The sequence below is a fragment of the Trichechus manatus genome, unplaced genomic scaffold (assembly GCF_000243295.1).
Source record: "Trichechus manatus latirostris isolate Lorelei unplaced genomic scaffold, TriManLat1.0 scaffold00004, whole genome shotgun sequence".
Classification (NCBI taxonomy): Eukaryota; Metazoa; Chordata; class Mammalia; order Sirenia; family Trichechidae; genus Trichechus; species Trichechus manatus.
The window spans coordinates 35,932,268-35,956,228 of NW_004443940.1; the positions used below are offsets into that span (position 1 = coordinate 35,932,268).

General features: G+C 46.5%; 1 protein-coding gene across 9 annotated transcripts in view; it reads left to right on the top strand.

Annotated features, from left to right (window-relative positions):
- BCL2L11 (BCL2 like 11) overlaps positions 1 to 23,961 on the top strand; it is a 65,313-nt gene that overhangs the window by 33,867 nt on the left and 7,485 nt on the right. For 4 of the 9 annotated variants that reach the window (XM_023734392.1, XM_023734400.1, XM_023734417.1 and 1 more), the window contains one exon: positions 5,945 to 6,691. The exons of 2 other annotated variants lie outside the window; for them this stretch is intronic. In XM_023734392.1, the coding sequence (XP_023590160.1) occupies positions 5,945 to 6,159 (215 nt within the window). In that variant the 3' untranslated portion in view covers positions 6,160 to 6,691. Of the gene's footprint in view, positions 1 to 5,944; positions 6,692 to 23,961 lie in introns of those variants that run through there. 3 more of the 9 variants (XM_012556056.2, XM_023734426.1, XM_023734431.1) reach the window with 1 other exon arrangement.

Sequence of the window (23,961 nt, forward strand, 5' to 3'; positions counted from 1 at the left end):
TGTTTTAGTCAAATACTGGTCGTGGCGTACGGCGTCTGTTTTAGTCAAATACTGGTCGTGGTGTACGGCGTCTGTTTTACTGTTTTGTGCATATACAACACTTAGACGCGTCCGGACTGCACAGTGTGTTCCTGAATGTCACCCGGCAGTGCGCGTCTCCTGTTGTCACTGAACCACGGTATCAAACTCATAGTTTAACATAAGAGGCTTCATGGCAGTCGGTTCTTGAGTACGAGTTGTCCATCAGTTGGATGTTCATAACCTGGGGACTGTCTGCAGAGGTGGGGGATGTGGCTGGTAGCTCACGGGAGGTGTGAGCCATGCCGGTGCTGTTCCTCAGGAGGAAACGGCAGCTGCGCGAAGGCTCCTGTGTGACACCCCCCCACCCACGCATGTCCCCTTAAATGTCGGGCGGCTCCCTCAGAGAGCTTGGGCTGCGGGGTTTAGAAAGAGCTGGATGCATGTCATTGCCTTGGAACACTTGCTGTCTGTAACTAGGGGCTAGAAGCTGTTGGACATTCAGGAGAGATCAGAAGGTTTGTCTTGACTGTTGAGTTGATTGTGAATTTACAGCCTTTTTTCTTTTTGATTTTCCTGTATTGACTAGCAGTACTACAGAAAGCCCTTTTCACTATCAACCACTTTAACCACAATATTAATTTCACTATCAATGTGATTTCACTACTGGCCACTTAACCCCGCTATTAATTTTTTTCAATTGTGGAGGTTTTAGGATTTGAAATTACCTTATGGGTTGGAAAGTAGTTGTGCAGCTGAACCAGAACAGTCTGCTGATTAAATAATGTGCATCTTTTAGGAACTCAGAGTTCTTGGCATTGAAAAATACCCCATCCTGGGTATAGAAGAATGAATCGATTATAGCTTCTGGCATTTTCCCATATAAAATAATAATAGCAGTAACTTCTGACTATAAAAAAAAAAAATTATTTCTAAGAATTTTGATGGAAATTCAGCTAACATATCACACTTTTGATGCAATTATTGGGCCTAACAAAATTGCATTATAAAAACTTTGATCAGTGGTTTTTGTTACGAGTAAACAGACAGAAAACGTGAATCCAGCAGGTTACCTCTGCCTCAGTCAGGTGCTTGCGGGGTTGGAGCCAGCCTCCTGTGGACTTCAGACTTTGCCCTTTACTGCTTTGCTGTAGCTTTGCATTGACATCTGTTTATGCTTCATGATGCTTTTTTATTTTTATTTTTCCTTAAGTTTTGCTGCCAGGTTTGTGGAGTGAAATGACTTCTCACATGCTAAAACTACATTTTCTATGAATGAAAATGTACCTCATAAGGATTTTCCCTTTGAAAAATTTCCTGAAGTTTTATGTTCGTGTAAAATGTTAAAAACTTGGTCTTCCTACTTAAAAAAGGAGATTTTAAGTTTCAGATGAAGACTTTTTTTAAAAAATGATCCAAGAGAAAAGGATACGTGAGAGAGAGATGAGGAACCAAGACAGAAGCTGCCAAGTCTTTTGTAACTTAATCTCAGAAATGGCATACCTTCACCTCTGCCTTATTCTCTCAGTCACATAGACCCGTGCTGGCCCAGTGTGACGGGGCTGTGCAAGACTGAATACCAGGAGGTGAGGATCACTGGGGGCCATCTTGGAGGCTGGCTGCCACACTGGTTGTTGTGGATTGAATTGCACTCCCCTAAAATATGTATTAAAAACCTGACCACAGATAGGAGTCCCTGGGTGGTGCAAACGGTTAAGTGCTCATCTACTAGTCAAAAGGTTGCAGTTCCAACCCACCCAGAGGTGCCTTCTCAGAAGATAGGCCTGGCTTCCGAAAGGTCCCATCCTTGAAAACCCTATGGAGTGTTTCTACTCTGACACAGGGGTGTTGTCATGAGTCAGAATTGACTCAGTGACAATTAACAACCGCAAAGCCTGAAGTGTGATCCTGTTTGGAAGTAGGATTTTCTTTGTAAAGACTCATTTTATTGATCATTTATCAACATGTATGATTGTTAGGTAAATTTCTATGCTGGATACTTCTTTATAGACTGGAGGTATAAACTTAAGCTATCTTTTTGATAGGCTGACTATATTAAAATTGGAATGGTTTGGTTGGCGTCCAGGTAGGATACGGTAGTGAGGTTGGAGTGGGTGCGTTTTTCACACTTCCCTGCCTCTGAACCCCACCGGGCTGCAGGCACACCTTGGAAGACCATACCTGTGGACTCCTTTCCGTTGAGGCAGCCCATCCGCCCAGCTGACCTGACTCTGGTGAGAGATGTGCAAAGAGGTTCTTGCTCTGGGTGACTGTGGGGCAGAGTTAAGCCCACGGGTGATAGAGAATAAAATCCCTAATTCTGGCTCTGACCAGCGCCCGTCGGGCCGACAGGCAGATTCTGTAGGTTGGACCACCAGACCCCATTCTGTCCTCTGTTAGCTTCTTGTGTGGCCTGAGACCAAACAAGACAGTCACCAATGTTGGTGATGAAGTTAACAAACAGTCCTTTCCCCAAAAGGAAGATATTTTATCACTTGAAAAATAATTTTTGACATTTATATTGAAAAATGCACTGTATTAACAGATTAAAGCTACCTTTTTAAAATATAGGAATAGAATGCCTTTTGAAATATTTAAATAGAATTTTTGTTTTACAATTTGACTTTATAGCTGTATAGTCTATGTAGATATTTGCTAGCTCTTTATGCAGACTGAATGTTGGCCATGAATTTTAGGTTTACAGGTTCAAGGATCAAGAATTGCTTTTGTTTTGCTTCGAAAAAAACTGAAACCGTTCTTGTTTAAAAACCAAGTGAGGGTAGGTGTGATTTTAGAGTGGTCTAGACAGAGCATTCTGCTTTGCAAAGTGCAATTTTTATTATACATTACTATTTTATGACAACTTAAAAAAATACACGTGAGTACAGTTGATGGATCTCTTACTGATCCCTAACTACCGCCAGTTACAGTGTATCCTGACCCCGGTGTAATTCATCATCTTCGGTTAATACAGCTTTGCTAACTCTTACTGGTATCGGGGTGTCTCCTCCGTGGTTTCTTCCCCTTTGCTCAGTATTTCCCAGGTGTGGTCTGTAGCTGTCTGCTCCAGGATCGTTTAGGGAGCTTGTTTGTAGCAGTGCGGGCTCCTGGCCTCCCACGGACACCCCCCCACCCCTTAGTCTTCCACTCCACTGAGGCTCCCAGAACCTCATGGATATGTCTACATCAGTGCCTTTATTAAAGCTAACATCAACTGAGCTTTTTCTTTTAATACAAGAAGCAGGCCATCTGTCTGTCCGCTTTTCCTCCTTACCCCAGAAAGCTTAGCATCCTTGTCTGTAAGATGAACACGTTGAATTGGGCCAGCAAGGTTCCATGTTTCCTTCTTAGCTGCCAGCTGGGTTGACACGTTGACTAGGTGTTGGCTTTGCGTAACTGACTTCTGACACAGGCTGGCTCCTGGCTTTGTGCTTCTGGTTGCCAGCTCATGCATGAACCAGGCAGAGCTTTTAAACCACACATGTAAGGAAAGGTGTTAAATAGAATGTAATAGGATTCACCTAGGGTTTGGGGGAGTTACTTTTATGTTGTATTAGAAGACGTATAAGGTACACTTACAAGCATGCTTGCCCAGGAGAAGCTTAACATTTAGTTGAAATTAAATGTTTAATCCATGAGAATGAAGCTCCACGGATGAAATCAGAGCCTGGCCTCTTCCACTGCAGTACCCAGTACCACCTCCTAGGACCATGTCTGGCACATGGACGTTCATAATTGGAGTAAATTAGTGGATATCTTAGCTTACTAAACATCAGGCAACCTGGCCAGCAGTTTTCACTAATCTGCCATCTTGTAAAACGCACAATCTGTATTCCACAGATTTTATTTTGGTAGCTTTTTGTTCGTTTCTGACTCTAGGATTGAAGGTAAATTATTCTTTCAAGGAGAACCATGTCTAGAGGGGAACAAGCGAGGCTCTGAACCCCAGTAGAGGTGGGTGACCGAGGCCGTGGAACACCCTGCTGGCTGACTGTTCACCTTGTCTGTGGGCAAGCGCATCTCATCGCGGGGCTTGCCTGAGACCACACCTGCGGAGCCCGCTGCAGACCTGACGAGGTAGACCCTCAAACGACACATATTTTCCTTTTCCTTAACAGCAAGTTAGCTTGTAAAAGGCTTCTAACTTGGGGGACGGAATACCTGATTGCCAGCAGGGTAAAAAGAATAGTGTTGATCTGGTACCTGTGCTGTAGTAACCCCTGCAGGGCCATATGCATAGGCAGAGGAAGTGACCTATTCATTATCACATGTCAAATGATCATGTCTGCACTGAAATTCTGTTATGCCAGCTCAGGCATTTACAATTTAATTTGATTAATGTCAGAGATGTTTGTGCGGGAGCGGCACAGACGATGTGGTTTTTTGTGTGATTGGGCGCGTATATGGGGACGTGTCTGACTCTCCCTGAGGTTTTCCCCACCATCAGCCTTCTGGTCTTCCTTGAGCAGTGTTTTCCTCTGCCTTATTCGTAAGTGCAGATGATTCCGGACAAGATTTAGGTGTTCAGCCCCTCACGCCCACCCCCACATGGCATGTGTGATACCTTGTCTCTTCCAGGCACTCCTGTCTTTTTGGGGTCATTGTTAAATTCACTTGTATGGGGACTTGGGGACAGAGATGAAATAAGAGTCTTGAGAATTGTAAAAAACTCTTCAAAAAGTTAGCTTTTATAGAGCTATGAATCAACATCAGTTTTATTGACCTTTTATAAAAATACAAAACAGGAAACTATTAATGTTATTACAAAACTCAACTGTAGGTTTTTAAAATAGTTTGCTGTGTTTAAATCGGAACAATTGTGTTGAATGGTGAGTGCAGTCTGCCCATCTTAACAGCAAATGAACATAGGTCACGTGTGAACAGCAGTTGAAATCCAAGCATCTTCTCTTTTTTTCTGGACATGTGTTACTCAGCTATTTTCTCTGAGTGTGATGCTTTTCCATATGGTGAGTGGAGACTATTGTAACATAATAGGAAGGTGGTCTTTTGACAACTCAAAATTTTGTTCGTCTTCATTTGTGTCTGATGTCATTGACAAACAGATGAATGTGCTGGGTGGGATTTAGTGACAGCTCAACGAGAGGGCAACCCTCCCTCCTTTTTCTCCTTTCAAAAATGCCTCTGCTCCTACACCCAGTACACTTCCTCTGCCCGGTGGTGTTTGGAGTCTTGAATCCGTCTTACTGGCCTCACTAATACTGAGACAAGACCGGCACTTGCGCTTTCGTTTAGCCCTGTGACAGCATTTCTGAAGACTGGCTGTTCCTGTCACAGTCCCTGCTTCCGTAGAGATGATCTCATTCAGGTAGCTGTTTTAGTTTCACTTTGGACAACTGTTTCTCTTGATTCTCTCGTATGATGTTTGAAGTTTTGCTAGGAATTTTATCTTGTGTTAAGACTGAAGAGGCCCTGGCGGCACAGTGGTCAAAAGCTCAGGCTGCTAACAAAAAGGTCAGCAGTTCGAATCCACCAGCCGCTCCTTGGAAATCCCATGGGGCGGTTCTACTCTGTCCTCTAGGGTCACTATGAGTCGGAATCGACTCCACGGCAACAGTTTTGGTTTTTGGTTCTATTAAGGCCAAAGTAGTTACTGTACTGACCTGTATGTTGATGTTCTAACATGTTCCGAGTGCATGTCTTTGATGATATTTATTGTACTTGTTTGCGGATGTTTGTCGTCTTGAAATGGCAGCGTGTAACGAATGGTCGGGTGTCTTTAACTTTTGTAGCTCTGAACCTCCAGTTAGGTAACACACCCTGCCACAATGAACTTCCAGTACGTTGTTGTAAATCTTGTAGTTAGAGAGCTTCCAGAAACGGGACGGAGTGTGTGAGGTGGGATTTGGAACGTTCTAAATGATCTGCGGAAAACAACGTGATTTTTGTTTTGTTTGTTCTGATGCAGCTTCCATGAGGCAGTCTCAGGCCGTACCTGCAGACCTGCGCCCGGAGATACGGATTGCACAGGAGTTGCGACGCATTGGAGACGAGTTTAATGCTTCTTACCCAAGGAGGGTAATGCCATCTTCTTTATCCCTTTTCTTCTCGCGTCCTCCTCCCCCTACCATGGTGGGGAAAAAAAGAGGACTAATAACAACTACTCGCTTATTCTGGAAATGAAAGCTGTTACCTACGTGTGACCCTCCATTGTTTTCCCTTTCCCGTTTTCCCTTTGCTTTATGGCTGGATTTAAATGATGGTAAATAAAATACAGTATAAGGTGGCAAAGGAATTTTGTGAACAAAAACCTTAAAACATCAGTGTAAAAAAATGGATTATTGTATGCTTTGAAATATTTCTACATAGTTATTATTAACATAGTTTTCAATTCTTATAGGGTATTTTTTGCACTCCCTTTAGGAAGTTTAGGTCGAAGTGAAAGAAATTTAAAAATTCCCATCCTCCCTCAGCCAGAAGGAACAATGCCAGCAGCGGTCTGAAAGGCCGTCCTGCGGTAGCTGGGGGCTGGAGTGAGCGAGATAACCATTGACCTCCGATCCCATTGTTGTCACTGGACATTTATTTATTGAAATGTGTTAGGGGACCACTAATTAATAGCCTGTAATTCGGGGTATAAAAACTTTAATTATGGACTCAACTGACCACCGCTTAAATTTTGAGGTGTGTTCTTGATTTTCTTTCTTTTTTTTTCTCTCCAAGTTAACCGTATATCTTCTGTAGACACTGTATATTTTTTGTTTTGCTGCTGGCCATAGGTGTTACCATTTGGACACCTTTTTCACATGGAAGACATTTTAAAATTTAGAGGCTTTTACTCTGGGAGTTAGGGCCACTGTGAGCATGTGTGACTGCTTTCTGTAAGGGGTACACTAACAGATGTGTGATATAAAGTATTTTTGACTTGTTCACTTTTTTACAGACAACCTTGTGTGAAGTAATTTCTGTTGATTTATCCAAAAGGAAGACACTGAGTCTTAATTTTGTGGAAAATGTTATAGTTGTTAGTGACATTCTTTCCTATTTTGTAGCTTCTCTTCTGGCTTATTTTTTCTGAACATTATTGTTTCAGAATTTCATTATTGTACCTCTTAAAGTTTTTTTTTCTTTCCTTGTGGGAGGTCATGCTCAGAACATTAGTCTCTTTTTCTAGCTAGCTATTGCTAAGTAAATGGATGCCACCTGTTAATTACTTCAAATCATTCTTATTTTCCTGTCTACGTACAGTGCCTTTCAAGCCTGCTGTAAACACATATAAGGGCGTTTTTCTCATTGCAAGGGAGTGCTCCACTTCGGCGGTACAGAAACTTCCTAAGGTAGTTAGGGGCTGTGTGATAACACACACAGGACCTTCTTTGTACCTTCCTGGAGGGGGTGTGTGTGTTTGATGAGGAGTGTGCCATAGTCGGGGTTCTGTCGTTCAGTGAGAGCGTCACATTTGGTGAATGGACTTAGATACTTCTTATGATCCTGTTTTTAGCTGGCAAAATGCCTGGGATCCTACACCTGACGTGGACCAGTCCACGGAACATAAATTCCTGCTGAGACCTAAATCTGAAATGGTAATTTTTTAGAAGGTTGATAGCTATTATAATTTGCCGCAGAAGTTACTCTTAACCCCAAATTTCTCAGCCTTGGTTTGCCTAAAGGGATTTTGGTGTGACTGTATAGGAGGAACTGACAAACAGAGATACAGTATATTCAAGATGTTGGTCCTGATGCTGAGGGGGGAGGAAGTAGGTCTTTTTAGGAGGGTAGGTGTAAAGGTTAAGGTTGTGTGTCAGCTTGGCTGGGCCGTGATTCTCAGTGGTTTAGCAGTTATGTAATGATGTAATCATCCTCCTTGATGTGATCTGATGCGATTAGCCAATCATTTGTAAGGGGAGTTTCCTTGGGACTGTGGCCTGCATCCAATATATATATGGATGTTCTGGCAAAGCTTGCTTGCTTGCTCTGGATCCTGCATCCGGCTTGTCGTCATCTGACCTCTGGTTCTTGGGACTTGAACCAGCAGCCTGTCGTATTGTCTGCTGATCTTGGGATTCATCAGCTTTCACAGTCCATGAGCCAGTGGCCTGCCATCTGACCTGCTCAACTTGGATTTGTTAGCCTTGCAGGTACGTGAGTCAAGAGAAGCCACTAGCCTGACACCTGATCCATAGACTTGGAACTTGCCAGCCTCCACAGCCACATGAGTCATTTCCTTGAGATAAATCTCTCTCTATATGTTTATGCTTCATTGATTTTGCTTCTCTGGAGAACCCAGCCTAGGACATTTGGTACCGAGAGTGGTTTTAGAGAAACAAAATCATAAGGATGAGCTTTCTCAATTCGTTCTCAAGTCTGACTAGTCTTAAAGATGCTGTTAACTCTACTTCCAGTAGTAAAGAGGGCATTGCTAATCCATGGCATGAGGTGGCAATAGAAATACACAAAGTATCACTGCCAATAGAGCAAGTGTTGATGAGAAACGAGGCCCTGGGTGAACACGTTTGATACTGTTCTACAGTTTTGTCAGAATGGGAAGTATGGGGAGGCTGGTTGGTTGGTCCTACTTTTGCTAGGCAAAGTCGTGAAAGAAAGAGATGAGCTCAGGGCTTTGGAATCACAGCTCAAGCATCACAAAAAAGACCTCAAAGTTATCACTTGTGCCCTGAAAGAAACCCTTATATCTTGTTATAAAAGAGCTGATATTGCTGAAAACCAAACCCAGAGTCTTATTGTAAGAGTGGCTGAATTACATTGTCAACTGAATTCTCAACCTTGAATGGTGTCTGAAGTTAAAGTGAGGGTGTTGATTGGGAAGAATTGGGATCGTGAAACTTGGGATGGGGACATGTGGGCAGAGAATCAGGAAGCAGGGGACCCTGAGCCCCTAAATTCCATTGAATCAATCCTGCCAACAGGACCAGCCCTCTTACTCTCGTCTGAAGAGATCACTCCATCTTTGTCCGCTAAGCCAGCCTCCCCAGTCAAATCATTATCCCCTCAACCCCCGTCTGATGAGATTGACCCAGCTGTGTCTGAAGAGCCTTTTTCCGAGATATCGGCTGGCGTCGCATCTTTGAGTCATTGCCTGAGACATTGTCTGGGGCATCACCTGAGGTAGATAGATGCCTTACCAGACATTGCTGAATGTTCCCAGGACCCATCCCCACCACCCGATTTTGCTTCTAGACCTATAACTATAGACTTGAGTCCTATTGAGCCCCAAAAGGTGAAGTACAAAGTGTGACCCAGGAGGAGGTACACTACACCCCAAAAGAACTTCTTGGCTTTTCTAATATGTACAAACAGCAACTTGGGGAAATATGTGTGGGAAAATGGTGCAAGAAACATAAAGTGAGATCAGTCTGAGTTTATTGAAATGGGCCCACTAAGCACAGATTCTTCAGTGTTTCAGCTCAAGAGATTAGGAAAGGATCTAATAGTTTATTTGGTTGGTTCTCTGAAGCATAGATTACGCAGTGGCCTACACTAAATCAAGTTGAAGTACCAGGCCTACCTTGGTATACTCTAGAAGAAAGTATCTAATAGCTTAGGGAAATTTGGCATGCTAGAGTGGATTTATCAGGTTAGATCCACAGACCCACACATGGAGTGCCCAGAGGATACACCTTTTATCACAATGACAAGGAACAAATTTGTGAGGGGAGCCCTAGTATCCTTGAAGACTGCTGTTATTGCTATTTTATGTAAGTCAGATTTGACAGTGGGAACTGCCCTGACTGAATTAAGACACCTAACTGCAATGGGGTTGATTGGACCCCATGGTGAGAGGGGCCAAGTGGTGGCAGTCAGTCGATAAAGACAAGGTGGGCATGACTACCGTAGTGCACGGCGGAGTCAAAGCAGTAATCAGAATAGTCTGACACTTACGGACTTAATGGCATTGGCTACTTAGTCATGGTGTCCCTAGGAGTGAAATATATGGAAAATCTACTAATTATTTACTTGATCTGTATAAGCGGAAGAATTCTAGGTCAAGCGAACGGCAGTCTTAAGTCGAATCACCAGAATAGAGTCACAACCCCTCAATCAGTTTCCAGACTTAAGCCAGTTTACAGACCCACAGCCCCTCAAATGAAGGGGAGACTGGATTCCCTTGAGGAAAGACCCCACTACACTGCCAAAAATGTATACTGTTAATCTCTCTCCCAGCCTTCTCCAAAGGGATCTACAGCCTTTTATGAGAGTGACTGTTCATTGAGGAAAAGGAAATAATCAGACTTTTAGGGGATTACTGGATACTGGCTCTGAACTGCCACTAATTCTCAGAGACCCAAAACGTCCCTGCGGCCCACAAGTGTATGGAGGTCAGGTTATTAATGGAGTCTTAGCTGAGGTTCGTCTCACAGTAGATCCTGTGGGTCCCTAAACCCATCCTATAGTGATTTTCTCAGTCCCAGAATGCATAATTGGAATACATATACTCAGCAACTGGCAGAACCCCCTCATTGGATCCCTGACAAGTGGAGCAAGGGCTATTATGGTAGGAAAAGCCAAGTGGAAGCCATTAGAACTGCCCCTACCTAGGAAAATAGTAAGCCAAAAGCAATACTGCATTCCTGGAAGGATTGCAGAGATTACTGCCACCATAAAGGACTTGAAGGATGCAGGGGTGGTAATTTCCACCGTATCCACATTCAACTCGCCTGTTTGGCCTGTGCAAAAAACAGATGGATCTTGGAGAATGGCAGTGGATTATCGAAAACTTAACCAGGTGGTGACCCCAATTGCATTTGCTGTTCCAGCTATGGTTTTGTTGCTTGAGCAAGTTGAGACAGCTCCTGGTACCTGGTATGCAGCTGTTCAGCTGGCCAATGCCTTTTTCTTGATTCTAGTTTCAAAGGAGCACTGGAAGCAGTTTGCCTTCAGTTGGCAAGGTCAGCAGTACACCTTCACTGTCTTACCTGAGAGGTATATCGATTTTCCAGCCGTATGTCATAATTTTGTCCGCAGGGACCTTGATCACCTTTCCCTTCCACAAGACGTCACACCGGTCCATTACATTGATGACATTATGTTGATTGAACCTAGTAGGGAAGAAGTATTAATGACTCTGGCTTATTGGTGAAACATTTGCTTGCCTGAGGGTGGGAAATTGATCTGACAGAAATTCAGGAGCCTTCCTTCTCACCGAAATTTCTAGGAGTCCAGTGGTGTGGGAGCATGTTAAGATATTCCGTCTAAAGTGAAGGATAAGTTGCGCCATCTGGCCCCTCCTACAACTAAAAAGGCACGACACCTGCTGGGCCTCTTTGGATCCTGGAGGCAACGTGTCCTGATTTGGGTGTGCTACTCTGGCCTATTTATCAAGTGACTCAAAAAGCTGCTAGTTTTGTGTCGAGCTCAGAACAAGGTCAGGTTGCCATGCAAGCCACTCTGCCACTTGGGCTGTATGATCCAGCTGATCCAGTGGTGCTTGAAGTGTCAGTGGCAGACAGACAGAGATGCTGTTTGGAGTCTTTGGCGCAGGCCCCTATTGGCTAATCACAGTGCAGACCTTTAGGGTTTTGGAGCAAAGCTTTGCCATCCTCTGCAGATAACTACTCTCCTTTTGAGAAACAGCTTTTGCCTTGTCACTGGGGCTTAATAGAGACTGAATGCTTAACCATGGACCACCAAGTCACTGTACAGCCTGAGCTGCCCATCATGAACTGGATGTTATCTGACCCACAGAGCCATAAAGTGGGATGTGTGCAGCAGCATGCCATCATTAAACGGAAGTGGTGATACATATGAGATTGGGTCCGAGCAGTACCTGAAGGCACAAGTAAGTTGTATGAGGAAGTGGTCCAAATGCCTGTCGTCTTCACTATGGTCACATTGCCTGTCTTCTCCGAGCCTACATCTGTGGCTTCATGGAGAATTCCTTATGATCAGTTGACTGAGGAAGAGAAAACTCGTGCCTGGTTTACATATGGTTCTGGGCGAGATGCAGGCACCGCTCAGAAGTGGCCAGCAGAAGCACTACAGCCCCTTTCCGAGACCTCCCTGAAAGACAGAGGTGAAAGGAAATCCTCCCAATGGGCAGAACTTAGAGCAGTGCACGTGGTTGTTCATTTTGATTGGTAGGAGAAATAGCCAGATACGCGATTGTATACTGATTCACGGGCTGTGACAATTGTTTGACTACATGGTCAAGGACTTGGAAGGAACATGATTGGAAAATTGGTGACAAGGAAGTATGGGGAAGAGGTATGTGCATCAACCTCTCTGAATGGGCCAAAGCAGTGATGATATTTGTGTTTCATGTGAATGCTCACCAAAGCGTGATCTTAGCAGAGGAGGATTTTAACATTCAAGTGGATAGGATGACGTGTTCTGTGGAAACCAGTCATCCTCTTTCCGCAGCTACTCCTATCATAGCCCAATGGCCTCATGAACAAAGTGGCCATGGTGGCAGGGATGGGGGTTATGCATAGTCTCAGCAACATGGACTTCCACTCACCAAGACCAACTTGGCTATAGCCACTGCTGAGTACCCAGTCTGCCAGCAGCAGAGATCAACACTGAGTCTCCAATATGGCACCATTCCTCGAGGCAATCAGCCAGTAACCTGGTGGCAGATTGATTACATTGAACCACTTCCATTATGGAGAGGGCAGCATCTCATTCTTCCTGGGATAGACACTTAACTCTGGATACAGATTTACTTTCCCTGCACGCAATGCTTTTGCCAAAACTACCATCTGTGAGCTCCCAGAATGCCTTATCCACCATCATGGTATCCCAGCATTGCCTCAGATCCAGGGCCTCACTTCACAGCACATGAAGTGCGGTAGTGGGCCCATGCTCGTGGAATTCACTGGTTTTACCATGTTTCCCATCACCCTGAAGCAGCTGGCTTGATAGAACGATGAAATGGACTTCTAAAGATATAGTTATGGCGCCAGCTATTTGGCAGTACTTTGCAGGGTTGGGACAGCGTTCTCCAGGAGGCTGTATATGCTCTAAGCTAGCATGTAATGTATGGTACTGTTTCTCCCATAGCCAGGATTCATGGTTCCAGGAATCAAGGAGTAGAGATGGGAGTGATACCACTCACTATTACCCCTAGTGACTCACTTGCAAAATTTTTGCTTCCTGTCTCCATGACCCTATACTCTGTGGATCTAGAGGTCTTAGTTCTAAAATGGAGGAATGCTCCCACCTGGAGACGCAACACAGATTCCAGTGAACTAGATGTTAAGAATGCCACCTGGCCACTTTGGGCTCCTCATGCCTCTGGATCAACAAGAAAAAAGGGAATTATGATACTGGCTGGTGTGATTGATCCTGACTACCAAGGGGATATTGGATTGATATTACGTAACGGAGGTAAAGAAGAGTATGTCTTGAATACGGGAGATCGCTGAGGGCGTCTCTTAGTGCTACCATTCCCTGTGATTAAAGTCAATGGAAAACCACAGCATGACTGCTAATGGCCCAGACCCTTCAGGAAGGAAGGTTTGGGTCACCCCACCGGGCACCATGACCAGCTAAGGTACTTGCTCAGGGTAAAAGGAATACGGAATGGGTAGTTGAAGAAGGTAGTTCTAAATACCAGTTATGACCACATGATCAGTTGCAGAAATGAGGATTGTAATTGTTACGAGTATTTCTTCCTTCTGTGTGTGCATCAGATACTTTCGTTTTCATCAGTTATGAACTATAAGATCTAAGTGGGGCTAGAGTGTTTTCAGTTGTATGCATGTTTGTTAGGTGGAAGTGTGACTTTGTAATTGTCTTTAGAAATTGTATATGGTTTAAAGAGATGTGTACAGGTGCCAAGTTGACAAGGGTGACCTTAGCAGAAGAGGATTTTAACATTCAAGTGGATAGGATGACGTGTTCTGTGGAAACCAATCATCCTCTTTCCCCAGCTGCTCCTGTCATTGCCCAATAGCCTCATGAACAAAGTGGCCACGGTGGCAGGGATGGAGGTTATGCATTGTCTCAGCAACATGGACTTCCACTCACCAAGACCAACTTGGCTATAGCCACTGCTGCGTACCCAGTCTGCCAGCAGCAGAGATCAACACTGAGTCTCCAGTATGGCACCATTCCTCGAGGCAGTCAGCCAGCAACCTGGTGGCAGACTGATTACATTGAACCGCTTGGATTATGGAGAGGGCAGCATCTCATTCTTCCTGGGATATCCACTTACTCTGGATACAGATTTACTTCCCTGCACGCAATGCTTTTGCCCAAACTACCGTCTGTAGGCTCACAGAATGCCTTATCCACTGTGATAGTTAAGGTGTGTCAACTTGGCTGGGCCGTGATTCTTGTAGTTTAGCAGTTATGTAATGATGTAGTCATCCTTCATGATGCGATCTGATGTGATCAGCCAATCAGTTGTAAGGGGAGTTTCCTTGGACATTCTGGCAAAGCTTGCTTGCTTGCTCTGTATCCTGTATTCGGCTTATCATCTGACCTCCGTTCTTGGGACTTGACCCCGTGGCCTGCTGTATTGCCTGCTGATCTTGGGATTCATCAGCCTCTGCAGTCTGTGAGCCAGTGGCCTGCTGTCTGACCTGCTGACCTTGGGTTCATCAGCCCCTACAGCTGCATGAGTAAGGAGAAGCCTCCACCCTGATGTTTGACGCACGGACATGGGACTTTCCAGCCTGTACAACTGTGTGAGCCGTTTCCTTAACTCTCTCTCTGTCTATATATATATGTGTGTGTGTGTGTGTGTGTATATATATACACACACATATATACACGCTTCACTGGTTTTGCCGCTTTAGAGAACCCAGAGAGTAGGCTAAATACATCAGTGCCCAGCAGGACAAGCTCATTTTTGATTCAGGGTGTAGATCTCTCAGGATGAGCCCAGGCAGTAGACTAACCATCATGCTGGACCTGTCTCTGAAATGGACTTGTAGATGTCCTCGGGGGCAGATGTGACTGGGATGATGCTGCCTGAGACAGGAGGCAGTGGGCACGGGTGTCTCAGTCCACAAACAGCCGTGAACTCTGGAGATGGGCTCTCTTCTCCCGTTGCGTCAGCCTGTGGCTTCAGAGCTGCGTGTGCTTGAGGTATTTTGTAAACACTTCCCTCTGAATGGCGAAGTACGAATGACTTTAAAAAGGCTTACCCCAGGGCCTGCCCAGATGCACCTGGTTGATGCATGTGTCTGGTGACCATGTGTGGTCGGTGACTGAGGGTGGAGTGGGGATTGGAGCACAGCCAGGCCCACTGCCCCTGCCCTCACCTAGACTGTCGAGTGTAGAGAGTAGTTACAGTCACATGCAGATAAAAGACAGACGTTGGATCGCCTTCATTACTTTGCGTCCGTTGAGGGTGAGATAATGACATCTAACAAGTTTATACCGTCCTCCCCCTCCTCTTCCCCCAATATTTCACAGTTTAATTAAACTGTGTATGTTTAAGATGGCCGTATCTGCCTTTTCAAATGAAATGTCACATATTCTCTGTGCTTTTCATAAAATAAATTTGTTAGTCTCATTGTGGTGTTTTATACTTGTGCATTTTGTAGTATTTTGTAATTGTACATCTTATTTTGCATATCTTAAAAAATAATCCAATGCAGAAATAGAGTCACTATAATTGAAGGACTTTAGGCTTTCTAATAGGCTAGGATATTGGTGGCAGGAGTAGGGCTAGATTCTAGGCTATAATCTCCTTTTTCTAAAATGAAGGCAGTAGATTTCCCACAGGTTCAGAGCACCAGACTCGGAGGCCGAGAGTAGTAACACAGGGCAGTAGATTTTCCACAGGTTCAGAGCACCAGACTCGGAGGCCGAGAGTAGTAACACAGTGGCCCAGGAAGCCACAAATGCCTGTTTTGATGGTTGTGTGTTAGAATAAAAGCCAGTCCACTGTCTGTAATCACACTAATTGTCCATGGTTAAATATCGGGGGTAGAAATCTGGTGAGGGACTGGGAAGCAGTTTTGGAAAAGAACGTATTCAAATTACCTGCCATCTTCACGAGGAATTAATCACCTCTAGGAGAGCTGGTGTGCCTGGCGGTCAGCTTTATAATGGTTTTAGCATTTTAAATGTTTAGCGTGTTATGTGCTTTATAGTATTATGTATCTTTATGAAGTAGTCGTCTCTCATCGCTGTGAGCCTTTGGGAGCCTGACAGGATAGTTGCCCGTTTCTCAGTTAGAGAAACAGAGGAAGTTGTCATGTGGTTGTCATGTACTGAGTCCACTCAAAGGCAGTGGGGAAGTGTGTGAGATGAAGCTGTGACAGCTGAGCCCTTGGAGGAGGAAGTGAGAAAGGCACAAGGGAAGAGTGGAGTCCCGGCGCACGTTCCCTTCTCGTCTGAACCCAGCGTCATTGCCCAAGTCACCTGGTGGGCAGAGCGACCAGCCCTGCCCACCTAACGTGAGTTTTTTGGTAAATTTTTGTATCTGAAATAATTTCAGACTTACAGAAGAGTTGCAAGAAGGTACAAAGAACCCTCTTACATCTGTCAGCCATGTTCCCCAGTGCTGATGCTTTGCCACATTTGCTTAACATTCTCTGTCTTTATATGGACGTGCAGATTATTTTTTTCTGAACTAATAGAGGATGAGCTGCAGACACGACACCGTTTACTCCTCATACTTGAGTGTATTTTCCCAAGAAGTGCTATCTTACATGATCACGGTATGGTTTCAAAATCAGGACATTAACAGCTGTAGTACTGTTAACTGAACTGTGGCTGTTTTTCAGATTTTACCAGTTGTCCCAATACATAGAGTATTGCAGCTAAATAATAGCGAAGTCTTGTTTTGGGTCCAGATCCAGCTTAGGGTCACAGTCTGCACTCGGTTGTCATGTCTCATTAGTCTCCTTTAACTCGAATGGTCTTTGTCTTTCGGGACACTGAGGGTTCTGAAAAGCACGGGCCTCTGTTTTGTAGACTCTCCCTGAATCTGGGTGTGTCTCGTGGTTTTGCCTGATCAGGTTCCAGTTCTGTGCTTTCGTCAGGAGCCCCCAGAAGTGAAGTCGTGCCCTCTCCAGGGCCCTGCGTCAGGAGGCCCCGAGGTCGTTCTGTGCTGTCACCGTTGACTCAGCTGTGATCACTTGGTTAAGGTGGGGTCTTCCACTACAAAGTTACTTTTCTGTTTGTAGTGGAAGGAAAGAGCGTGCAAAGGGGGGAAGAGCTTTCCCCTCTGTCTGTATGTTTATTTAGTGTATCAGCTTGGATTCATGGGTTATTATGCTTTACTCTCAGTCTTCCTTCTGATGATCAGATGGTCCCAGATTTGGCTCCTGGCAGCCTTCCGGTGCGTTTTTCACTGTGTCCTTAAGCAATGAAGTGCTGCGGTAGCGCAGGCACACGTGGTGTGTGTTGTGGGACAGTCTGAGGGGCTGTGAGATGTTGGAGCTCCTACAAGGCATTTTTGCTAAATGATGGACGCCCACCTGGGGTCTAAGGATTCTGACCCCCCTGTCCAGCTCCCCTGTGCAGGCCAATCTTTTGAGACTCCGAGGAGGGAAGATGAGGGCTGATACCAGATACCGTGGAGATGTTGGTGGGCTCGTAGGGGAGAGAGCTTCTCAGGAAGGCTAAGTGTTTACTCGGAATTTATGAGGAAGACAAGCAGTCTGGAGTTAGCTGAGTGGTGCGCTGTTGTCTTGGAGCAGCCTACGCTTGGAGCCCTCCTCTCCCTCGTCCATGGGTGCGTCGTCACAGGACAGCCAGGCGCCCTTTCGTTGTTTATTAGCCTCTGCTGTTTTCTGTCGTCACTCAGAACCTGCGTAGTTTGAGTCCTGGCTCATCTGCTGGAGGTCATGTCAGCAAGGGGAGGTCATGGCCCCTGCAGGAGAGGTGGTTGCTGCCCACCCACCCACTCGCCCGCCTTTGCAGGCATGGAGTGTTGTGTGCCCACCACCAGTTCTGGAAGGATGAGTCCACTGGAAGGGACCTTGGCCGTGGGCCATGGCTGGGTGTGCCAGGCCCTTCAGAATGTAAAGCACTTGCTCTTGGAATAATTAGACCCATCCTGTAACCGAAGCTCTCCCCAATACCGAGGCTGCCAGCCTTTCCTTCCATGGCCTCCTCGGTGCTTTGTGGTCAGGTCGTCCCCCCTAAGTTGCTCTGTGTGCAGGTGACTGCTCCTGGTTAACAGTGGGGTGGAGGCTTTAATTAAGGTCCTCACAGTGGGCAGCAGCCCTTGAAGCTGCAACAGACTCTAGACAGGACAAGGCATGAATGAAAACCCTTTCTTTGTTTTGCTTCCGTTATGATCACCAGAAACAGTGCGTCTTTGTTGACAGTGCCTGTCTCCCTCTTCTGCCCGGGATACGTGCAGGCACAAGTGGACCGACCTGCCTGTAGACCAGAGTGGAGGACTGTGTAGACAAGACAGCAGAGAGGGAAAGGTGGCTTGTGGTCTGGTTTTGGTGGAAACAGAAGTCTAACTAAACTGCCAGTACATTAGCATTTTCATATCCTGCGTGTGATATGAAATCTTTATGTACTCTCCTTCCTAAGAAGTGAAATTCCCCGTGCTGTTAAGTCTTGTTTTTATTAATTAGAGTCATTCTTGTATAGATAACGCACAAGAGAGAGGTCTGAGTTGTCATTAGCTAGGTAATCGCACAGTCTGAACGCAAACTCAGATGTGTGTGCTCACACCGCGTTCTTTAGAAGCCTTCATCCATTGGGTGCTGGAGTTTAAAGGGTGCTTTCTGTTTTCTCTATGCATGTAACAGTGAAAACCTTGGATATCAAGTAGTAAAACTAGACCTAACTCATGACATAATGATCTTCCCCACACTTCAGATGACTTTATAGATGACAGTTTTCATAGGAAAAACAATTATGAGTAGCTTAAATAAATTGGTGCGCGCCAGTTTATGATACAGTTTTTAGTTTCAGCAAAAGCTTTCTTTGGAGCTGGAGGAAGCAGTTCAGTGTTTTTGTTTTAAAAGCCTTTCATGCCTCACTTAGACCTTGCTGTTTCCATGCCACAAAGTACGAGGATGAGACAGCAGAAATGACTACCTTCAGCTGTGGAGACGCCAGAACCCACGAGTCAAGAGTCACCCTTCCTAGGACTTGGGCTCTGTTGTTGTTTTCTCTTGTTTTTTTCTGGAGACCTTCAGGAGAGCACGTGGTTCACTTTACTTGACGGAGACAGCACCTGTGGACTGTGGATTTTCTGGAAGAGGACTTCCTGTTGAGGATAGTGTGTGGTCTCAGGAAAACAAGCTAATGCGGAAGTGCAGCGACTTTGGGGTCAGACCTGGACTTGAACACTGGGTCTGCCAGTGAACCTTTATGAGTCTTGTCCATCCCTTAGGGGTGTAGCAAAGAATAAATTCGAACACTCAGAGATGGAGCTAGAAAATGGTGTCACACGTATCATCGTCATTCTCTCTTCTCTGGCATTGAACTGCAGTCAAAACACTTCTCAACTGGTTTTGGAAGTTTGGAAAGGGAGATGCTAGTGACTCTATTTACCTGTCTTTAAGTACTCTGGGGCTGCTTTTTAAACAAGTTGTGTGTTTGCCTGCTGTGCTGTGCCTGGGTGTCTTCCAGTGTGAGTGAGATGAGGCGCTGCTGTGTGCAGATGGCTGGTTGGGCAGAGGGCTGTGTGTGGTTGTGTCTGCCCAGACTGTGTGTGAGTGCCCGTCCGTCTGCTGCTGGTGGGCACACCTGCAGAGCAGTTGGGGACCATGGGCCATGAAACAGTACCTACTGAGAGATGCAGGTGCCTGGGGGATGGCTTCAGGGAGGTTCTAATTGGGGTTTTGTTTTTTTTTAATCTCGAGGAAATGAAGATGCATACAAGGCAAGGCTTGGCGCTTCTGCAGAAACAACAGTAGGAAGCCTCTCGCATCATCCTTTGTTAGACTTCTGCCAGGCGAGGCAAGGGCAGAGAGCTTCTGGTTGGGGTTAAAACGCGTTACATTTCAGTTAGGGTTGTTCAGAGATTGAGGCATTTCGGGACAGCGTGGTCCCGCTCTTAATCCAATATTTCATTGAATGGCGCCTCACATCGGAGATGGTCCTTAGGAAGAACCTCTGGCTTCTCTGTGTTGACCCTCTCCGGTGATGTCTGGGAGCTCTTCATTTTAGCCAGCACGTGGCCCTGGGAGTGGGGGTCCAACAGACTTGTTCTTCAGAGGCCTCCCAGGCGGGGGCACGTGTGGTGCTGCACTTCGCACAGCGCACCACCGTCCCGGCCACGGGCCCACTCGCCCAGTGACTGACGGTCCCACAGAAAGCCTGACCTGTGGTTTTCCTTGAAGTGACGCGCTGACAGGAGGGTGAAGTTTATGTTACACGGGCGAGGTTGTTACGTAGCTTTTGGACACGTTCTCGCCGTAGCGGGCCAGTTGTAGCCGCGTTGCCGGCTGGCGAGTGCTGTGGGAATACTCCGGGCAGGACAGCACGGGCTGCTGTTGCTCGGAGGGGCTCCTGGTCCCCAGTGCCCTTTCCGCAGCCACCGGGACATCACAGCGTGTGAGGCCGAGCTGGGCCGGTGCCCTGGTTGCCTTGGTGATAAATAGCAGGTCAGTTTGGTCTTTGGGTGGCACTGCGGCGCATCAGTCTGACACCCTGAAAAGGCAGTGATACCAAATCAGCTCTCAAGTCAGACCTGAGATGCTGTTTGACTGTGGTTCTTTGTCTTGAAATGGAGAGGCCAGATCTTCCGAAAGATCTCGACATGGTGGTCCCCACGTGCCGGGCCTTTTTCTGTTTGACCTGTGTCTCATTTGTTTGTCATTTAAAATACTGTTTAGATTGGTGGCTTGTGAGTGGGTGGAGGAGCAGAGCTCCTCCACGGCCCCCGACCCCACCACCCCTGGTGTTCTCCACCTGCTGGATGTCCATCCTAAACCCTCTGTCCACAGTTGCTCAGGGTGCAAACGCCAGCCAGCCAGGTGCCACCTCCTCAGATGCCACAGCCAAACCTGGAGCAGTGACTGCCTCTTTGCTGGAGTCCTTCCTGGTCTCACAGTCCAGCATCCAGTCTCCTATCACACGTTACCACTTTAAGATAATTTTATTTATTTAAAAAAAAAAAAAAAAAGTTTAGTCTTATTATGGATTGACTTGTGTCCCCCAAAAATGTGTGTCAACTTGGCTAGGCCATGATTCCCAGTATTGTGTGATTGTCCACCATTTTTTCATCTGTTGTGATTTTCCTATGTGTTGTAAATCCTATCTCTATGATGTCAACAAGGCAGGATTAGAGGCAGTTATGTTAGTGAGGCAGGACTCGATCTACAAGATTAGGCTGTATCTTGAGTCAGTCTCTTTTGAGACACAAAAGAGAGAAGCCAGCAGAGACAGGGAGACCTCATGCCACCAAGAATGAAGAACCAGGAGAGGGGCGTGTCCTTTGGACCCGGGGTCCCTGCGCTGAGAAACTCCTAGACCAGGGGAAGATTGCTGACAAGGTCCTTCCCCAGAGCCGACAGAGAGAGAAAGCCTTCCTTCCCCTGGAGCTGGTGCCCCGAATTCGGACTTGTAGTCTCCTGGACTGTGAGGGAATAAATTGCTCTTCGTTATAGCCATCCACTTGTGTTTGTGTTACAGCAGCACTGCATGACTAAGACAAGTCTTAAGGACGTTAATTCTGTAAGAAACTAGATTTGTGGAACAAGTTAAAAGTTTCTCTTTGTCTCAGTTCTCTAGATCTTACTCTTGCTTTTTAGTTTGTCTCTCAGAATTTGGCACTGAGCTCACTGTATATGACAGTGACAATAACGTGTCTTATTTCCCTTTTCTTTTTGACTGTCAGGAAGCTCTTTCCTAAACTGGCCCTCAGCTGCAGTAAGTGTCACCCCTGGTTCCCAGAGTAAGTCTCTTTCTTGACGGCATTTCTGACGTCTCAGCTTTTACTTTTACTGTGTCTGTTTTTATCGTCAGTCTCTCATGGTCTCTCATGTTGAGTGTGCTTGTGTATTTATTGAGTAATTGGGCTCGCAGGCCCAGCGTTCAGAGCAGGGATGGTGGGCTTGTGTTTTACGCTGTCCTGAAGGCTGAGCTGAGTTACAGGAATCACTTAACCCGTAGCTGTTGAGTCGATTCTGACTCATAGCGACCCTATAGCACAGAGTAGAACCGCCCCACAGGGTTTCCAGGGGGCGGCTGGTGGATTCAAACTGTCGACCTTTTAGTTAGCAGCTGAGCTCTTAACCACTGTGCCACCAGGGCTCCAGGAATCACTTGGTGGTTCTTCGTTCTCAGTACAGGCTCGGCCTGTGACCTGATCTCCACCTGAAACAAGGCTGGAGGGGTGACGTGCCTTTCTGGGCACCAGGCACGCGGCAGGTGAGAGCTGGTAATACCGCACTGAGAAGGGAGTGGAAGCAGCCCTCCAGGTTCTCAGCGCTGATAGCCGGGAGCTGGGCTGACTCAGGACTTTGAGCCCCTATGCCGTCCCTTTCGATTCTGGGAGCTTTTGTGTTAAGAGTCTTGGATGGTGTGTGTCCCTTCTGGCAGGAAGCGTGGGCTCCAGACCACAGTCCTGGCTTTGCCGCCCTCTTGCTCGACCATCCCGAGCCAGTCGCGGGCCTCTCTTGGACTGTTTCGCAGTCTCTGAAGCAGGAAGAGCAGCACTGGCCCGTGGGCCTGTTGTGAGACTTGACAAGGTGTGTGCTGAGTCTTCGCTTCGTGGTGCAGTGCTTGTTCTCATCCCTGAGCTGGGCGGCTCAAGTCCAAAGGCCTCATGTGTCGTGGGCAGCTTTGCACAAGCCGGGCTGGGCTCTCTGCGAGGCCATGGTGCTGAGTCCCGGTGAGGGCTGCAGGTATCTGTGGTCTCCCGACCGGCTCCCTGGCCAGCCTGGGGTCCAGCTGCCTTTGTATCCCAAGAGAGCATTGTTTCACTTTGATTATTTTGGCGTTAAAATGTAATAAAATTCCCTGACACTCTGTTGGTTGTCGGAAATGTAAGGTGAAGATGGTGCTGGACTAGGCTGCCCAGCTGTGACCCAGCTGGTTGTCCTCTTCTGGATGCTTCTGTACCTGCAGGGGGCTGGGGCTGCCCCGGGGCTGGGGAGCGTGGTGGGCACGCTGCGCTCTCCTCGCTGCGTCCACTCGTGGGCCGTCTCCGTGCCCCTGCCTGCACTCACGGTGTCTCCTTGCTGCTCTCTGTTCTCCAGCCGCTAGTCACTCAGCAGAGCCCTGCCCACAGGCCTTCCCTTAACACAGCACACCCCATCTCACTCCCTACCCCCCATAATCTTGCCATCCTTGCTTCTAAGGAGCATTCTGGTTGTACTGCTTCCAAGACAGGTTTGTTCCTTCTTTTGGCAGTCCATGGTATGTTCAGTATTCTTCACCAACACCACAGGTGAAAGGCGTCAGTTCTTCCTCCGTCTTCCTTATTCATCCTCCAGCTTTCCCATGCGTATGAGGCGATTGAAAACACCATGGCTTGGGTCAGGCGAACCTTAGTCTTCAAGGTGACCTCTTTGCTTTTTAACACTTGAAAGAGGTGTTTTGCAGCAGATTTCCCCAATGCAGTGCGTCTTTTGATTTCTTGACTGCTGCTTCCATGGGTGTTGATTGTGGATCTAAGTAAGATGAAATCCTTGACAACTTCAGTCTTTTCTCTGTTTATCATGATGTTGCTTATTGGTCCAGTTGTGAGGATTTTTATTTTCTTTATGTTGAGGTGTAATCCATACTGAAGCCTGTGGTCTTTGATCTTCAACAGTGAGTGCTTCAAATCCTCTTTACTTTCAGCAAGCAAGGTTGTGTCACCTGCATAACGCAGGTTGTTAATGAGTCTTCCTCCAATCCTGATGACACACTCTTCTTCGTATAGTCCAGCTTCTTGGCTCTTTGCTCAGCACATAGATTGAATAAGTATGGTGAAAGGATACAATCCTGAGGCACACCTTTCCTGACTTCAAACCTAACTCCTCACCCCACCCCAAAACACAGCCCCTGGTTTAGGAACCAGATTGCAGCAGCAGTTCCTCCTTTAGCCGCGGGGGCGAACTCCCCCAAGTGGGTGCTCCTGGCAGCTGTGGCCGTCTGCGCGGGCTG